This window comes from Phalacrocorax aristotelis, chromosome 4, assembly GCF_949628215.1.
Source record: "Phalacrocorax aristotelis chromosome 4, bGulAri2.1, whole genome shotgun sequence".
In the NCBI taxonomy this organism is placed as follows: Eukaryota; Metazoa; Chordata; class Aves; order Suliformes; family Phalacrocoracidae; genus Phalacrocorax; species Phalacrocorax aristotelis.
This window is the reverse complement of record NC_134279.1, coordinates 69767240-69787452: the sequence shown is the minus strand read 5'-3', so window position 1 is coordinate 69787452 and position 20213 is coordinate 69767240. Positions and strand designations below refer to the sequence as shown.

General features: G+C 35.6%; 1 protein-coding gene across 2 annotated transcripts in view; it reads left to right on the top strand.

Moving 5' to 3' along the window:
- Positions 1-20213, top strand: part of STX18 (syntaxin 18) — a 70240-nt gene that overhangs the window by 29690 nt on the left and 20337 nt on the right. For both annotated transcript variants that reach the window (XM_075091861.1, XM_075091862.1), the window contains exons 2-5: positions 4908-4975; positions 15197-15312; positions 16425-16502; positions 16606-16672. In XM_075091861.1, coding sequence (XP_074947962.1) covers positions 4908-4975; positions 15197-15312; positions 16425-16502; positions 16606-16672 — 329 coding nt within the window. The remainder of the gene's footprint in view (positions 1-4907; positions 4976-15196; positions 15313-16424; positions 16503-16605; positions 16673-20213) is intronic.

The window sequence follows — 20213 nt, the reverse complement described above, 5'->3', positions numbered from 1 at the left end:
CGCTTTTGTTGCCACCCAGTGGAAAACTGCTGCTGCTTCACTGTAGAGAACCAATTGTTTTATCATGATCAGAACTACACTTGGGAGTTTTTAAATAAAACCAGGAGTCTCCAGCTTTGGTATCTGAGCTTAGGAGTGTATAATTTTAAGTTTCTGAAGTTGCAACTAAATATACCTCCTTTCATGGAACATGCATCTTTTAGGAAGTTCCCCACTGGCGCTATCCAGCTTCTGCTCTCCCGTATGCTGATACAGGTGTTTGTGGAGCTGAAATGAAAGCAATAGATTCTTTGTATTTGGTCTTAAGCATTATTAACTCCCATTTCCAGAAAAGTACTTTAAAAAAAAAAAAAATTATTTCCGTGTTTTGGGGTGCGGTATTGACCCTCAAGCAAGTGCCAGTGGGAACGGGAAGAGAAGATGGAGAGCCTGGAGTTTCATAAGCAGTCTCTGTTGTCAGAAAGAATGTAACCCTCTGTATTCTGGTAGTGAACAGAAGCTCGAGAACATGCTGTTAGTACAGCAATATAACTGATGTTGGCAATATTGGAAGGAAAGGTGTGTTTTTTTTCCCGTGACTCTCATAAAAATGTCAGTTATAAGGGGAAGGACACTACTGAATTTCCAGATGAGATAAGTTTAGTCTTAATATAGTGCAGAAGTGGTGCAAGTGTGAAGGGCATTTATCTAAGCTCTCCTATCCCCTCAGGAAGAAAGGAAATAATTTCATTATTTCAAAGTTGAAGGAGAGGCTTATTTCTCTGTTCCAGACTTTCAGAGAAGAAGAAAGCTCATTTCCAGAGGCAAAGAATGGGAACCGTGACAAGAGGCCAGTGCTCAGATGTGTTTGTGCTTTGTCTTAAAAATTGCTTTCATCTATCCTTTTGATGCTGTGTCAACTGGTGGTATAATTATTTTGAAAACAGGCATATATACAGCAAGTGGGAAGTGGCAGTTATGATGGATGGTAAATGGAGTAGAAAAAACGGATATGTTGAAATATAAGTGGGATTTAAAATTGTTCTAGGTCTACTTGAAAGACTAATTAGAGAAGTTACAAAAAATTAGCCCAGAGGCAGTAAAAAGCCGGGTGGGGCGCAGAGGCAAGAGACCGACTGGCCAAGAAAACTGTTGCAGAAGGGAAGACTTTGTAAGGTCAGGTTTGGCAAAACTTGTGAGTTAAATAATGTATTAAAACACCCCAAAGTTAAAATATTCTGCTTCTATGTAAATAAAAAGAGAATTAGCAAAAAAAGGTGGATTTGTCATGCAGCTGGAGTATAGATTAAGAATAGTTTAGGCATGGTCTCCAGACTGAAGTAGTAAGGAAAAAGCCATGGCCATCAGGGTAAAAGCAGGATATGTACTGGGAACCAGAGGATGGAATTGGAAATTTCTACAGAATCTCAGGACTTTATTGAAGTCAAATTGTGGTTATCAGATAATCTCTGGGTTGAGTTCAGACACAGGGATTTGAGAAATCCCAAGTCTGAAAGAAGCTATTTTTAATGAAAATACGTTGAATTGAAGATGGTACCAATTGATCCAAGGAAAGCAAATTTAATGCCTATAATTAAGTCAGCAGGGGGAAACTGATAATGGCATCAGCAGGGCCTGACCCAGAAGTGGTCCAGGATTCAGAAAAGATTTTAAGGGAAAGATTTTAAGGATAAATAGGAAGCAAGATACCATGCAGTATAACTTCCTGTTTTACTGAAAACAGGATGTGCCTAACCTTGATGCTTTAAGGAAATCTGCTTTTTGTTTGTTAAGATGACCTGGTATCTGATGGTAAAGTGTCTGATAAAGTGCTAATAGGAAGTCTAGAGGAGGTTAGCAGAGAAAATATTAACTGAATAAGATGAATAAGCAGAAACAGTGCTTCTGCAAAAAGTGGAATTGCTTTTTGCATTGCCCAAAATAAGAACAGTACTAAACAAGACGAGTTTTAAAATCAATCCCAGAGTAAGATGGATCGGTAAAATTTATTGATGATACTTTACAGGAAGTGCTGAATGACTCTGGGTCTGGAGTTGGGGGAAGAAGAAAGAAATTTAGCAGTAGCGTATATATTTAGAGACTGAAACAAAGAATAACTCACCAATGAAAATGGTGGGAGAAAAGACATTTCCAGCTGAGTTACAAAGCAACCAGTGAATGCCTTTCTAGTTATCTTCATTGGAAAAGGATGGATACAAACTGGGGCAAATGAAAAGGAAATTTATGGCTTACAACTATCTTATGAGAAGAAACTAAAAGCTTGGGGTCATTTGTCTGGGTGGGGCTGCAGGAGTTAGAGAGAGATAGGATTATTGACGGTAGACTTCAACACACGTGCAGAGAAACAGAACTTTTATGGGAAAGGACTGTTCTGAAGAAAGAACAGATGGACAGAAGTTGTTAATCAGCTCTTATTCCTAATAAGAGCGGTAAGATTCTAATAGAGCCATTCAGTTGGAATAGGGATATACTTTATTACCTTTAGGCCGGAGCTTAATAACTTTGTGAAGAGTGTATGGTGTGCCTCTGATAACCCCAGAATAATTGCAGGCTCATGACACTGGAGATACCGTCAAGATTTATATTTGTATAATCAATGATATTTTGTGGCTGCAGAAGATTAAGAATTGTACCAAAGGAAGAAAAAAATTTTTTTAAAAATAAAATTCACGTTCCCTGTTATTCTAGCGAGACCTTCTTTTTCATAAAAAATTTTTATTTTGTTGGTATGGTAATGACAAATTGAATTCAAAACTATGCCATTAGTACATGGTAAGAAAAGGCAAAAGAGAAATAGTAGCAGTGCAGGATCACAGAAGATGCTGTTAGAATTTGAGGGAAAGTAGAACAAGAAGTCTCACTTCTGATGCAAATCTTGGGAACTAAGAGCTTGATGCGAGTATGGGCATAATGGTGTCATTCTAAATTCATGAAAATAGCTTTACAAATGAAGGAGAGGCAAAGTAGGGTCAGTGCAATTCAAACACATGATTACAATTTTAGCCTCAATAGAATGCTCTTTGTGACTAGATGAATTAATTACTGTAAGACAGTGTTCTTGCTTGTCATTCTGATTCTTTCTGCTTGTTAATCACTCCTAAATTGTAGCTATTGCAGTAATATTAAGATTTATTACTTATAAAGTTTTGCTAATCTCTGTCTACATATTAATGTAAATGTTTTGAAATGTTTCTTATTTTACATTTCTACTCTTGTCCTCTGTAGTAGTTTCTTTCTGCCTATTAAGTATTATCGTTCTACTGAAACACTGTATGACTGTTTTAAATGCTTTGCTTTCATAGTCAAGCTTAATTTACCTATTCAGCGAATTTAATGCCATACCAAGCCTGAGCTGAGAACATTAGTACATAAAAAATAACTTCCAGTGGTGATGAGAATGAACATCTGTAGGATGGTTTAGCTTATTCTTTGTGCCTCACTGATCTTGTAGTGGTTTCAGTATTTCCCTTCTTATTGCTCGTGACGGTGCTAACATACTTCAGAAAACTTCGGATCTGCTGGAGGTACTAACAGAACTCTTTGCTACGAATGGGATGAAAGTTCCTGTCCTGTTAATCGCATGGAAAACTTGAAACATGAAAACTGGGAAAATTCTTATCCAATATGATAAGCTATAGTAAAAATGAAATAGAGCACACAATAATAGGGAAATATATGTGTATTTATTTGCACAAGGAAACAATTGTTTTTAGTTGTACAAATCACTGCGGTCTTAAGTACATTTTTTCCTCTTTTTTCAAGGAGCTGCTGGTCTTTGGAAAAAAATAATTGGGGGAATTAATCTTCTATTTATCCAAGCTATTCTGTGTTCTTTCTCTGTGGCTTTTTTTGTTTGTTTAATTGCAAGGAACATTTGCATGAAAATAGGATTTTAAGACTTGAACAGCTTCTGATGCTTTTTCCCAGATACATGGGGTAAACTACACTTATTGTATTTGTAAACTAAAACTATCGCTTTGTATAATTCCTTGCATGATTTTTTTTATACTGAATTATTAATGAATATTTGAGAATATACTTTAGAAAGGTTCCCTCTTCCTCCCCCTTGAAAATGCACACCACTAATGTATAGAACTCTTCCCCCTTCCTCCTTCCCCCCATCATGTCTCCTTCAAGACCCGCCAAAAAAGTCATATTGGTAGCCATCTCATTTCTGTGGCCAATTAAACTCAATTTCTGGACTTCCTCCATTCTCTAAGATAAGCAGCATCTTACACTACACCAAGTCTTTTAAATCAGGCTAGTTTGCAAAAGTTCTTTCAGATTTCTAGGAGTTTTTCATCTTCTCAAAGGAACTTTCTAAAGACTTCTAAGAAAGAAAATCAAGTGGATTTATACTAAAATATATCCACAGTGAAGTGGAAATCCAGAAATAGAAATTTAGTAAGCATATATGCTCTGGTAAAACTTACTAATGATTATCAGATGATAGACTAGTTTGGGCACAAAACGGTCACTCTATTATGGCAAAATAGAAAAAAGAGGGGCAACACCTTGCTCTACAAGTTCTAATAGCTGAACTTGAGTGTTTGTATCATGACTCATCAGTAAAATGTTTCTTTTCAGAAATGTACATTAGATTCTGGATTTCCAGTTTAGAATGATTAATATTTTTAATGTTTAATATTGTGGCTATATGTAGTGTTCTAGTGTTTAGTTTATGCTTTTTGGATAGAACGTGTATTTCTACTAGTTTTTCTGAGTTGTACTTTCATAGAACAGATCTCTTCTAGATTATTTTTTGAAAGCAGTCAATATACAAATACGGAAAATTTTACTATAAATAAATTTTGATTCTGTGTAATCACAGAATAATTTTGCAAATTTTGCAAATAACGTAGTCAGTTATCTGACTGAAGTTTTAATTCTGATTTCTATTCATTTAGATTTCTCATATTGGAAAGCTGAAAGATTTTCTTCTGCAACACAGAAAGGATTACATTAATGCTTACAGGTAAGTGTGCATTGTGTTTAAATAGATTTATGTATTTATTTTCAGATTTGTAAAGTGAACTGCTTAAAAATCTCCAGGCATAATGTCTGAAAACAAAACATTGTTTTCAACAGCTCTTTGACAGTTGCATATTAATTGGCTTACTGTAAGCTACTGAAGATGAAGAATAGTACTGTTACAAGAAGAAAATTGTCCTAAATAAAATGACACTCAGAATTTGAAGATTTCTGGCTCTTGGGAGTTAGTTCTGAAACAAAGCAACCTGGCAGTCCAAGTCCAACACCTTGTCAGGACCTGCAGAGTAGCAGGTCCTGAGATTCGTGAGATAGCAGAATCCTAGATTCAGTGATCCAGGCTTTCCCTTTCACTCTGTGACTCTAAACCTACCTGTTATCACTAAGCATACAGTCAGTAGCATCAGCAGGTCCTGGAGGAGAATGATGTGAACTCTTCAGACTTCAGACTCTGGAATGTGAATTCCAGATGAAGGATGCCATTGGGAACGCAGTGTCGGGGACAGCAGCACAGGATTTGCTTTTCTGTGACAAAAACTGTAGGCTTCAGTTCTGGTAGTTGTGTCATGTGGAGAAAGTTTTGATTCTCTTTAGCTGTTAGAAAGTGTTCAAAACTGCTCTATCTACTTATTTGCTGATAGCTTTAGTAGTAGGATTTTTAGAAGATTAAAACACAAGTTTATAAGTTGGTGTTAGTAAGAAAAAAATAAGAGTATCTTCTCATCTGCAGGTTTAACATTCCTAATGAATTACTAAATCGAGTTATACTAAAATCTAAATGCTACTGCAACTTGTATTTTGGTGATCTGAGTACAAATAATGATATCACATGAGAAATGGAAAAAACTTTGTTTTTAGTGAAACTCTTGTTATGTGTAAACTTAGTAGTCATGTTATAGGTTGCACCGTATTTCTTTCCGGAAGTGGAAAATACTTCATAGGTATGTCTACTTAACTAACTTTGCTGTTGTAAATAGAAATTTAACAGTTCCACTAACTGGTCTGTCTTGAACTAATCACCAGTTTGTTTTATTTCATATTGTAGAAGTGGGTTTGTGACACGCTTGTGACTGCTATAAATATTTATTTGAAAAAAGCAGATATCCTTTCTGTGTCTTCATAGTGCAGACCCCACATCTAACTAATCATTCCTTTCCTTTCTTCTGAGTCTAAGACAAAAAAAAGATCAGTGCAACATAATATACAGTGAATGCTGTCTTTCAGGGAAATATATTTGTGTGGGGCAGAACACTCATTAAAACTGCCTGGCCTTTGTCACGCTGTCACTTAAAGTGAGTTGACCTTCCACCCTGGTTACGCATAGGAAAAGAGATGTTCGCCAGGGCTCTGGGGCACCATTTTATTTTGAGATTCATGGTTCAAAACCAAAACTTCCAAAATTCTAACCAGATATAAAATGGGAAGAATATACAGTGTGTGCAATACAGAATGTATCCCAATTGGCATGCTTTAAAAAACTGGGATGCATTCTTTGTAAAGGCAGTGAATTTCTACCAAGTGAAGTTTTCTGCTTTAAAGAGAATGTCAGCAAGTTGTTCTTGAGGTGGCAAAGGTGGATCATTGTGGCAATGCCCTTCTTGGTGGGGTATGCGTGGGGGGAAATATCACTGAAAATTATTAAATGTCCGTTTTTTTACTGTCATTTGAGAAGTGCACAACCCACTTGGTTGGGGTTGGTTTGTTTTGGGTGTTTTTTTTTGTTTTTTTTTTTTTGGGAGGACTTATATCCAAATGAAACAGTGTAGGTAAGCTTTCCCTTGTAAAAGATTTTCTGAAACATCACAATTTCCTGTGTTGTATTTCCTCAACGTAACGGCAGTGTAGGGTGAGTCAGCCCTGTGTGCATTCTGATTCTGCCACAACCCGAACTAAAGCTAAGCCGCTGCTGCAGCCAAGGTAGAGAAAATGCATTCTAAAGTCATCTTGGGTTGAAGACAGAGTCCCAAGTCATTGTAATACCTTTCTCCAAAGGGCTTCGCAGGTACCAAATAGGAACATTATCCAGACAGATATCCATCCCCCAGAAGACAGTAGGAATAGATGAGCTGTCTGCTATTCCTTAGGCCTGGTCCATACTGGAGGAACAGTCTTCCTGAGGAACAACTTCTAGTCCTGAAAGGGTCTGTCACAGTAACAGCAATGCTATACAATCAGTGGTATCAAAATGTGTCCCTTTTTTTGTCTCCCTGAGATTTTAGAAGCAGTATTTTGTTCTTTCAAAATTAAAAAAAAAAATATATATATATTTTGGCCTGTTTTCTAAGTGTAAGGCCATGAGAGCTATTAGTAGTCAGTGCTGGTGAAAATGAAGCTTGGGAGTGTGTCAGTTCTCCGTGCAAGGTGTATGAGGAACTGCTTGTCCAAGCAGCAAGCAGAAGTAGTGTACAGCTACATGTTGCCACTACCTCTCTGCTTTTCAGTTCCTGTTGGAATAGGTTGTGAACAACGCTAGGTGGAGCTACCAATTTAATACTGAAATAACTTTTTATTGTGTGAAAACTTCATGTGAGTGCATAAGATAAGAAACTACAAATAATTGCCGTAAGAATAAACAGTTAGTAGTGGTTAAATTTTGGGTACTATTTTATTAACAGTAGTGTACATAAAATTGAAGTGATAAGTAAAAATTTGTCCAAGCTATTTTGGTTTCTAAAAGTTTTTTTTATAATGTTCTTTTTGTAAACTCTTTTAATCAGTTATCATGGTAATTCTCAGTGATTATCACCCCCCCACAGCTGAGGAGAGGAAAAAAGATTTCCTCCAAATCTCGTCTGTGATGGCAGTTGATCCTGTCCTTAATGGTCAAACTTAAAATAGATAGTACTGTCAAATTCCACACTACATTGCTTATGCTGTTCCACTTTGTGGATGCGAAGAGGATCGTGGCATCCATACTGTCAGTCTCGCTGTCTTAGCAAATGCCTCACTCATTCAAGACAGCAGTTCTAATAACTTTTCAATACTTCAGCTATGGGGAAAATTTTTAAACAATTCAATACCGAAGGGCTGTGCTGGAATTTACGTGGGAGGTTTCATTTTGTTAATGAAATTTGAATTTGTCAATCCTGTGATTGGTATTTCAACTATAGCATGTTGTGTTGGTGGAATTAGGCTTCTGAGTTACTAAGATGAATTATTGTATGCCTTGTAAAACATCATAATGTGTTACATCCAGAATGGTTGCTCTTTTGACCTTACTGTTGCAGACTATAAATTCTTCATTAATGAAGAGGTTTTATTTTTGGCATACACGAAATATCCTGCTACAGAGGGGATGTCTTTAATTTGTTTTTAAAGGAAGATTTTTAGCAACGTGAAAGACAACTGGAAGAAGGGTAACTTGAAACTAAGGCCCTGACCCACTTTATCAAACTTGAAATATTTAACTGAAATACCTAATTGAGTCCAGAGAGCTCAAGAACTAGTAATTGCTTATTCACCTTCTTTCTTCTTGATTTGACTGTTAGCTATAAAATCTGTGAATGGCAAAACACACGAAATTAGTGATGCAGCGATCTAAGCTTACTGACTTAGAAGCAGTTGCACCTTTATCCTCTCCTGTTTATTGGGATTCATTTGCTTTCTCTTACACCTTGGTTTTCATCTTTCTGTGATAAGAAACTTTTATGTTTTGTCGTCTTGCGCATTTTATCATGTCTGCTGTGATTCTCTCATGTGGATAGAACTTCTGAGAGCTTTAGTGGTACCAGAGATGCAGTATCATCTTCCACATCTGATTTATAGAGGGGCACATACAGAAGCTCCTCCTTCAAACTTCTCTCCAAATGTATGGTTCTTTCTTGCCAATTGGCTTAAAGGCTGGGGGCTGTATTCATCTTAATCTGTGGCAATAATAGCAAAATCTGGGGCTTTCTCTGCAACACACATTTTAAGGAAAAATAATAAATAATGAAAACACTGAGCAGCAAAGACTATGAATGACTCGTGTTGTTATTGGTTACACCTACCAAGGGAAGGACCAATAATGAGATGTACCATTGCTTTTATTTAATGTTAGAGCCTTGTCTTAAAGAAAAATAACTTAAATAATTTTAATTAATTCTTTGCTGGCTTCATATACACATTTCAAGCCTAACAAAGCCCTTTGGGTATCATGCTCATGATCAGTGAACAGTCAGTGGCAGGGTATTTTATAAGAGAAGTGTAGCTAGATCATGGGACATTGCATCATCACCGTTCCTGCTAAAGTAGCTGTCCCTGAGCTGTCACTTGTGATGTTAACTGCCGCCTCTCTCCAAGAATCTTTGGAAAGAAATGAAACTCAACAATCAAGAAATGCTTTAGGACATCTCAGAGTGTTTTCCAATAGAAACTAATTCATTTTCAAATACTCTGACAATACTTAAAAACAGCGATGGTAAGCAGTATATGGCTAGTATTTGGCTGGGAGGAACCAATAAATTAGTTACATGTTTGCCACCTAATAGAAAATTGCTGAATGCTTACCCTATGCTTAGTGGAGACTGTTCCCTTGGCTTAACCAATAAAAAAAAGTAGGTATTAAAGAAGTCTAAAAATAGTGTCTTGCTAGCTCCTGTATAATGCTGGTCTGCTTTCTTTTCTTGACTTAATCGTTTGTTTACAAGAAGCAAGGGTTGCTTTGTTATACAAAGATAGTAAAACATGTAAATGTTCTGTGAGGACTTTCTTCATGGAGGAGTATATAGTATTTTGCTGGTCTCCAGGGAATTATTTTCAAATTACTTATGTTCTTTTTTTTTTTTTTTTTATTTTAGTAGGTTCATATATCACATTTTAGAAATAGTAATTCTTCATAGCAGCATTCTGGAATTTCTCAGCAATATTTTAGAAAACTGAAAATACTAATTCAGGTATGTCTGTACTGCCTGTTCTAGTAGCTGAAATTTCCCCAGACTTAAAAAAAATAGTTTTAAATATGTTGTTGTAGAATGTTTTGTCATTTGAGTAGACAAGTTTTTGCCTTGGATTTATGTCAGACAGTGTTTGAATGCAAAAAGGCAGTAAATTTAAATGCACAAATCATAATAAATAATGTTTAAATTAAGTAGTTAAATAATAAATAAAATAATTTAAGACATACCAGATGCCCAAAGGGAAGACATTTAAAAATGTCTGCTGTATTTACAACTAAGGTTATATATACATGTACATATGTACATATACCTACACACTTTGGTATGTATGTGTGGGAACATTTATGCATATATTTGTAAGGCAATATCTGCAGGTGGTAAATTGGGCATAGCTCTGCTAAAACAGTACATATCAGTATTTTAGAAGTGGTTTATTTCAGCTTTTTGCTTCTCTCTCTTTTGTAATACACTGTTGGAGGAAAATCAAGGTTTTCTGCTTGATTTGGTGTCTTTATTGAATCAGTAAGCAGAAAATATTTTATGCACCAGCAGAAAGAGTTACTAATTCCAAAAGCTGGTGTAATGCCTCTATCAGCTCTGGTTCCTTGTGCTTTGCCAGCAAAATAGGATCATAGAAATGATAGGCTGGAAGGAGCATGGCTGACATGTTCAGGAAGAGAATGGCTAGGTCATTCTACCGCTGTCATTTATCTCTTTCATATTTATCTCTTTCTGTGGAGATTCTATATCTTCCCTCTGCTTTTTCCTGTTTCCTTATCCATGCTACTAGAATTTTCTTCTTTTTTTTATGACTTATTGGTTTCTTCTCAGTCTCTTCTAGAATCAAATGTTACAGTATATTTTGTTTTTCATACGTGTTCTCTTTGACCTTTGATTGTACATTTTCCTCTCCTTTGGACACTGTCACAGTTGGTGTTGCAGCGAGGTGCTGAAATGCAAGAAAACTCCAGCTGAGGCCTTGCCCAAAGCTGAGGATAGCAGAAAGATTACCTTTTATTTGTAATGGGTTATACTGCATTTATGCATCCCATTGCAATGATGACTTCTTATGCAACAATGTGTTGTTGTTATGTTTGGTTTATGATCCACCAGGATCCCAGATGACTTTCTGAAGAACTGTTCCCTAATCAGTTGTTCCCCGTTCTCTGTGGGTTCAGATAATTGTTCTTGCTGCAACAAAGAGCCTCTGACCATTCCTTACTCAAATTCTTCATGTCATTTCTCCAAGTTGGTAGTATTGTTTTGAATTGAAGTCTTGTTCTCTTGATACAGTGTTAATTCGCTTAGCTTTATGCCTCTGCAAATTTAATAATTGTACACTCCATTCTGCTGTCTGAGTTGTTAATGAAAGTATTAAATAGCGTCAGATGCAGGACAAACCCCTGTGGAACACAGCTCGGTGTGTCCTTCCGTTTTAGTATACAGTTCTGTTTTTGAACTCCCAAGTTCAGCTTTTCAAACAGTTTTACATCTGTATGGAGCTTGTTTCTTCTAACTCTTTTATTCACCGGTAGCTTTGAGAATGTTGTGCGAGATGTTAACAAAAACCAAGCTAAAGAAAAGATATGTAGCAATGATTGCTTTTCATCCATCTGGAAGACCTGTTACTGCATCCAAGAAGTAAATTGCACTGTGTATGACTTATTCTTGATGTATATTGGCTACTGGTTATCTTTCCTAAGCTTTCCTAGCTTAGGAAACTGGTTTTCTTTCCTAAGCACTGAAACATTGTTTGATTATTTGTTCCTATATTTTCCTAGGCTGAGTGGTCTATAAGTCCTCTGCCTTTTTTTTTCTTAACCCCATTTTTCAAGATAGTTGCTATACTTCATCTTTTCATTGACCTAGCACTCCTTTGCCCCTAGTTCTTGGCAGTGAGGATACATCCTTTCATTTCATTCATTCCTTATTTTAGGTGTTTCTCTTAGGAATATTTGCAGAGTAACGTCTTGTTATTATTGACATCCCTTGCCCCTTGTGTCTCATCCTGCACTTGACCCTTTTCTGGTTGTGTCCCTACATACTGTGTTCCTTTAGACTTGTCAGTAGCAGTCAGATCTAATTTGCACTTTCTGTATTCTGCTTTTTATGTTTGAGCTCAATGAAGAGCTCATGAAGTAGCTAAGTTGAGCTCTTACTGCATTGCCTATTCTTCCCTTTCATCGAGGGCAGAATTGCAAATTATTATAATGTCATTTCTATACAAAAACTACTAGTTCACCTGAATTCTTTTCTATTCCTTTTTAGTTTCACTTTTCTATGCAATTTAACCTGCTAATTTTTCTAGACTATTGAAGTCTGCCTACATGATGGCCACTGTCTTTATCTTACTCTTCACCCACCTTCTTAAATAACCCAAGTTGCCTTCCAGTTTATCATGAAGCTTTCTCCTACTGATTAGGATAAAAATCTAGAAGACTTACTTTCCCCCCTTTCTCCCTACTTTATCTGCATGCATTAGCCATTGTGTGTCTTGGCTAATTCTTCTGAGTGCTTCTGAAAAAACCTGGTTGGTTTGACCTTTCTTGATTTAATGATGTATCAGCCCATTGCTATGATACTGCCACTGCACTTCTGAGCAAGTATTTGTATTTCTGAAATAGAGGACACAGCTGGATCTTTTTTTCCTTTGGTTGGGTTTTTTGTGTTTCTTTTTCCGTGGCCTCTTTTTAAATGAATGGTTCTTTTTACAGTAAGGCTAGTGGGTGGTGATTAGATAGATGTTCAGTATAATCTCCATGTGCAGATTTACCGGAGAGTGCAATGGGGACTTCAGTACCCTGTTAGTACTAGTGGATGCCATACGTGTTTTGACATAATGGGATGTGATTGTATGACTCCGTTCTTGCCTTCCCAAGGAGGCTGGGTTTCAGGTATCCTTACTGCTGAGTGGCTTGACCAGCTCTTGTTCAAAAGTGCTGGTAGGAGACACTGTATAAGCTGTAAGCAGTTACAAAAGGAAAAGTATTCTATTTCTTTTTTGCTGGATTAAGCTGCATTTTGTTACCTTTGAAGCTGTAAAACTCCTGTTTAGGAATTTGATCTACCATATTTTTGTATTAGCAACTATGAAAAGAATTCTGCAAATCCCACAAAGCTGGGCAGGGTACAAGAATCTTATACTGTGTTCGGTAGCAGACCAGCCAGAACTTATTATTGTAATCTGAAATAGAAGAGTGGAGATTTTTTTGCTTCATCAAGGGGTCGTCATGAATCATGAAGCTGTTACTCCATCCTCATTTTCCATCTGAGTCTGGGTATCCTAACGTGCTCAGGTAATTCTCTCTAGACATGGTTTGCTGAACAATGTCATGCATTATCCCATGCCAGATGATCTTAATGGTCCCCTTCTGTCTGGGCCTGCCTGGAGATGGATGTAAGAATGGATTTTCTGGCTTTACACAGGCTGAGAACTTGCATATGGCACAGACTAGTAATAAAAAGCCCTATCTATATAAGCTGTCCAAAGAGAGTGGGGGAGAGATCTGTCTAATATATTTAACAATATGAGTGATCTTGTTGCGTATGTAACTATCCATATGTCATCTTAACCAGACTGTGGAAAGCCTTTACATCAGATGTCTCTAAAATCAGACTATTTCAAATCTTTCATCGTTCAGAAGCTGCTCTCTCAGAGTGCAAATTAGTTACAGCTTAGAAAAGCACTGATTACATTTGCGATAGGGACTTTGCCATAGATTTATGAAACTCATCTGTCCTGACCAAAGAAGGGCAATTCAGATAGTAAAATATAAATGGAAACACTATATATGGCTGCTTTTCTGTAAATCTTCTCTAAGTTAGAATTTTATAACATTTAGAATAGCTTTAACGAGAAGGGAAAAAATCCTGATGTTTAGATGTCAAATACATGACAGTGTTGAAACAAACAAGTAACATACAGAATATTCCTTCTGATTAGTTTGCCTTACTGTTTGCTGGCTAATCTGTGCTTGTGTACTAGCTGGCCGGTAAGCAGAAACTAATTTTCAAACCAGATGAACCATGCGCTCCTTTTTTCATGTGCGGTCAGTCACACAGGATGAGAATGAAGACATTTTGGTATAATACTTAGGGACATTAGAGTAAGCCGAAAACTTTGTGGAGGAGATCTGGGAGACCCACGCTGCCCAGACACTGCAGATGCAGGGGAGACCTGGTGGGTTTTGTATGTGATGAGAGATGATGAGTTGGGGTGATGCGAATTGGTTGCAGGCATTCCGGTGGCAGGGATTGCAGCAGGCAGGGAAGATTTGGCATTATTGCAGCGAAGTATGTAAGAGATCTCTAACAGTGTCAGGCTAGCTTTGCAGATTGAAAATCCCTTCTTTTTACTTGTATTGTATTACCGTATTAATGTAATTACATTACACGTACCTTGAACAAAGTAGGGAAATTTTCACATATAAACAAAAATCTAAATTAAAATGAGGATATGAGTTAAGGTTTTCTTTCCTGTTTTTAAAGGCAAATATAATAGGCTGTGATGACTGTATCATCAGGAGACCCAAGGTGAACATAAAATAAGCTGCTGTAGCAAAGTAATCTGTGGCTGTGGGGGGAGGCACTGTTAAATACCTTTATACCGTTGGCTTTTCTAGTGGTTATCTACAGTGTGTTAACATTTTACTGACAGGCCTCCATTTTTATTAATATAGTAACAAAAAGATATACTAATCCTGTTAGAAAATATTATATACATAATACATAATCTAAAATAGGAATAAACAATGTGAACAGGTTTTAATAAATCTTGTAATAGACTTGATATCAAAAAAGGGTGTTATTTTTCCAATATTTTTCTTTTTTATGGTTTGAATGCACAGAATTCATAGTACAGCTACTTAATTTTTAAAGTTCAGGATTTAGGATAATGTAAACATACATTTAAGTAAAACAAGTTCCAATTTTTTTTTTTCACTTTCAACATTTGAGCTGTTCCTTTATCCTACTTTTTTTCTTATTTTTAGACTTGAAATATGCCTCATTGGAATAAGTACTGAGGATAATGATGTATTTTTTTAGTTGTATTTTTTCCTTATCTGCTTGGTATTTGATTATGTACGAGACGATAGCATATATTGCATTTTCTTCATCTTTTACTAGTCAAAAACGTTTTAAAAAACCTCTCAGCTTTATAGAAGTGGCATTTTATCAGTGATGGGTTTTGTAGTTTTTACTTTTTTTTGTGAAAATCAGTGTTACAGAAAAGCTTCTGTGGACATAGTGAACAGAAAGGAGGTCTAAAATGTGTACTTGTAGATTTTATGTTGGGGATTTCTTAAGTGACAGTTTGTCTTGTTTCTCAGCCATATTATGTCTGAGTATGTGAGGATGACAGATACAGAACGTGATCAGATAGATCAAGATGCTCAGATATTTATGAGGACGTGTGCCGATGCCATTCATCAGCTGAGAACAGAAGGTAAAATGAACAAATCTAAAATGTGTTTTTCTTAGTTATTGATAAAGGCTAATATAATGCTAAATAATGGATGGTGGATCTGAAATGCTTTTGTAAAGAGATCGGTGAAGTCTCATTGCCTTTTTGTTTGCGTCTGTGTAATCCCATTGGCTAATTAGTACTGTGCTTAATTTTCTTTAATGTTAGTGGAAGGAGAAGCCAGAGCATAGAATTTTATTTATTTGTTCAAATACATTAATTAGCAATTGTTAAAAAAAAAAGTCTTAAATATTTACTACTTGAATAATAACTTAACATTGTGGCCCAGAGGCCTGAATCTAAGCTCACTAAATTCAATGGTTGCCTTTCTAACTTGTGCATCTGTGAGGTATTACAAGTATAATCTTTCCAAGTTTGAGATTATTCATTAACTTCGACAGAGTCCTGGTAAAGTAACTGTTTTTGAGAACTTGAGTATGGGGTCATACCTTTACAGCACTATCTTATGAAAGTTGTAGAGAGAACTTCTGTTTTGCCATTTTCAAGTTGACTTGCTGTGTGTTTTTTCCAGTATACCAAAGATTTTCATCAGCTTTGAAATGCCTTCTCAACATAGTTGTAGCATTATTCAGAATCATTGAAAGCCAGTCGTGCATGGGAACTATATAGTATCAAAATAAGGAGGAGTAATATATGTGAATGAAAGGGTGCTTGAAACAATAAATCCCAAAGGTTTCCATACAGTCTATACACTGGAGAATTTAAGATGTCAGAAGTCTGATATTTTAAGCAAGTTAAATCTCTAGATCTGTTTTGCTGTGCTTATCTTGATGACATCTATTCTTGTTTAGAGGTTTCATTGAAATAATATGACTATGGCATATAGAACAGATCAATAACATAAATATTTTAAGACACTAGTTGTTTTCAGCTTTAGGCTTGTTGTAATGATTTGATGTTTTATAGAACCTATATTTAAATATAGCTATGTTTGAAAGAAATACTAATACATAACATACAGAAATGTTAATAGGCTCTTGAATACAACTTGTGTATCAACTGAAAATGCAGACTATTGTGCAATTCAGTAAAGAGTTAAAAGTTTTTGGTTATATCTTTCTTTTGTATTTCAGCACACAAGGGTGTCCAGTCTGCTCAGGTAAAGGAGCACAGAACAGCTGTCTTGGACTTCATTGAAGATTACTTAAAAAGTATTTAGTATTCATTCAATGGTTAAAAATGAATGATTGTATTTTCCAGGAAAGAAATTGTGCTCTTCTAACCTTAAGTTCTGTTTACTGCTATCTTGAACAGGAGTGTGTAAGCTGTATTCTGAACAAAGAGCCATCCGAGTTAAACGAGTGATAGATAAGAAGAGACTGTGAGTAGTGTCAAAAAATAGCTTAACTCTGCCTTTCATTTGTAGGACATTCAAAAGTATTATTCATGTTTAGATTCTAAGGAGATCGTTCTAATGGAAATCTGTAGCTGGATGAGCAACTTCTGCTGTCAGCAGGTGCATTTCAGGGCTCTCTTACACTTCTGGTGCGTGAATTTAAGTCTATAAATGGCAGAGTGCCATTAGAGTGTTGTATTTCTCATTTATGTAAATGATTAATGCACCAAGTCAGTAAAATGTGGGTTAAGAACCTAGTGGACTTCTACAAATGCAACAAAATATTTTTGTGTGTCCTATTAAGTAACATTCTGCATAAAATAATAAATCCTGCACATTGGTAACATGGCTCAAAGACAAAGATGCTATTTAGGGTACCATCTGTTTAGGTACAAGAGATGATCACTTCTCTCTTTTTGTCCTTTCTTCTTTTTCACTTCTCTGCTAAAGCCAGTGATTATGTTGTGAATAAATGCTACATGAATTTGTAGGTCTTCATGGCAAGTAGAAACATGATAAGAAGTTAAATTCAAAATTTTTATTTTAAACTGAAACAAAAGAGTGGATGCATTCAGGCTGCTCATGTAGAGGTGAAAATGTCTAGGGGGTGTTCTGGTTTTGGTGGGTTTTTTTGAATGCTTGGTTTGAGTGTTTTTTGGTGGATTTTTTTGGTTGGTTGTTCAGTTTTTGTCAGGTATCAAAAAACATAATTTTTAATTTTCTTCTTCTGCACACCCCAGGTGTAAGAATGATGGGGAGAATGAACAGGTTTTGCAAATTATTTAATACCAGAAAGGCTTTCCATGTCTTCTCAGTTTCCATTATTTGAATTCTAACCTTAAGTTCCGTTATGTACATTTTATTTTAAAAATAAAGAATTCTAGAACTTCCACATGAATAAGTAAATTCTTGAGTGCTTTTCCAAGACTTGATGCTGCTTTATCAGTTTGGTGTTTGGCTCAATCAGCTATTTACATTGAAACTAGAGAGATGTTTTCAAAAGTCCATAAGTACATTTTCTTCAGAGTGATTCAGCAAGATTAAGCCCAATTAGATTCACTCAAATATATCCTCCTGAGATATAAATAGTAGTACAAGCCAAAACCAAGTAAACAGAATACCTCAAACCAGTTCTGAAATTTGGTAAGCCGTAATGAGAGACAAGTCAGGCATTGATATTTTTGTAACTCCTGTAACCTTTCAGGAAAAAAACATACAGAAACAAACTGTGAGATATTTTTTGCGTGTAAAAATACACAACCTTAGCAGAATTCTTCATGCTAAAGAAAGATAGCGTGGTTCCTGCAGTTTGTTGTACTCTTATATTATTGTTTTCATCTGAAATCCCAGGTTCATGATTTCTCAGATGACTAAACAGAGAAAACTCAATTTGATGTATGCTAAATATGGAGCAATAAGAGCACTATTTCAGGAGTTAGAATACCACTTAAATAAGGCATTAAAATATAAGCCAGAAAATGCAGTCCTTTTATGTAATATTGGAGGATACCTCTTTGCCTCTTTTTACAGATATAAGAACTAGAAAACAGTTGTTGACCAGGTGGAATCTGTATGCATTGCAGATGCAATGTAATGGCTAAATTGTAATTTAAATTAAAATTCAATTTAAATAAATCACAGGGAATAAACCAATCTTTATAATGACTTTAAGAAAAATTATGTTTTTTCATATGATTTCAACTAGTCGATTTGTAGTTTCCTCACAGATTTCAGGAGACACTTTATGTGATACTAAGAACATGTTCCATCACTTAAAAGAACTAGTCATTCTTTAAATAGTGCATCCCAGGCATTATGCTAATTTTTAATTAAAAACTTTGTACATTAGCATACTGTGCAAAGTAAGGACAACAAATAAAGGAATACGTTTTTTTTAAAAGTAAATTAATCCTAGTGCAGATCTTCTTTCCTGCCATTTAGTTAAAATATGTGTGCATCAGAAAATACTGGAAGGCTTGCAGTAGAAATATACTTCATCATGTTTCCTTTCATATTGATAAACATCCTCGGTTCTTCAACAAATTGAGTGTGTTTTAATTTTTTCACATAAGTTGCCTTTACGTATTAACTCATGTTTTTTGATTAAAAAGTTCTGCCAGTTACATAAGACTAGTTCCCCAGCATGAGACGTTGAGAAATAAAAACACAAGCAGCTTTTTCTGTAAAGGTACTTGGTTGTGATTTTTCAGATTTTATGTTTATTGGTATTCAAAATTACACTTCATTTCAATTTTAAACTTTTTCCAGTTAGGATAGCTTGTGAATGATGTACACAATTATTCAGATCAAGCTGATGTTTTTATTATCTGGGGAATTGGTGTTTTATTAGTATCAGAACTATTATTTGAACTGCATGGGCATCCAGATGAGTGTGGGGTTTTTTTTTTTCTTCCTCATTATTAGGCAAGTTTGGGACTCAAGGGGGAGGAGATGAGAGGAGTTCTTTTTTATAAAATTACCAAAAGCCCAGTACTTGCACAGTTTTTAGAACTAAGAAAGCTTCCCTGTCACTGTCTTCTCTTGCTTAAGTAACGTAGTCACTCAGTGATGACTAATGGATTATATTCTGTTTTTCTGAGAATTTTCTAATGACTGGTTAGAATTTAGAGACAATACAAAGAAGGAAAGGAACACAAAAAGCAACACCTTCTGTTAAGCAGCAGGGGAAGAATGCAGATCATAATTAGATTAACTGTTGATTATATTTGAGAGGGGAGGAAGTGATGAAGGTGGCACAGCAGGTGATTCAGCCAGTTGCGTTTTGGTTTTTTGTTCTTTAGCTTCTCTAAGAGCATAATTGCTAAGCATTTAAATGTCTACTACATAGTAATTACAGAATTCATTACAGACAACAATAAACCACAGAAGTTTACTGGAAAAAATACATTGCCACTAATTTTAAACTTGGTTTGGTGGCACAGTGAAACGTACTTGACAAGTACTTTATATATAATCACTGAATATGCTTCTCATTTTTTGCATTGCTTTTGCATTAAAATTACATCACAGGGACTTGGATGTAGATCTGTCCACAGCATACTTTCTTTTCTTTTCCTTGTTTCTAAATGGTCTATTGTGTCTTTTGGCAGGCAAGGTAAATATCACTTTCATTCTGGTTAAACTATTCTTTAAAGCTAGTCAAATAAAATGACTTTTTTCAGGAAAAAGCTATTTCTGTTGTATTTTCTTACTTTTCCTGTATGAGTATTGACAACGTAAAGTAAAATTGTTACTTGAAAAGAATAAAGTAGTGGTGTTGGCTACTGCTACTAAAAAGAATTTTCAGTATGACCAAAATGTTGTTTGTTTGGGTTTTTAAAAATATATATATATATATATTCTAATACACTGGGTTTTTGAAAGGAAGTTTGACAAAAGTTTAACAAAATGTCTGTGTGTTTGAAGGCTGTAGCCTTCAAAATTCTCCTCAGCTCTGAACATCTAACGTGTTTAGTTCAGGAATGCTCTTTGTGCTTTCTTTGCTTCTGTAATAATATTTCAGTAG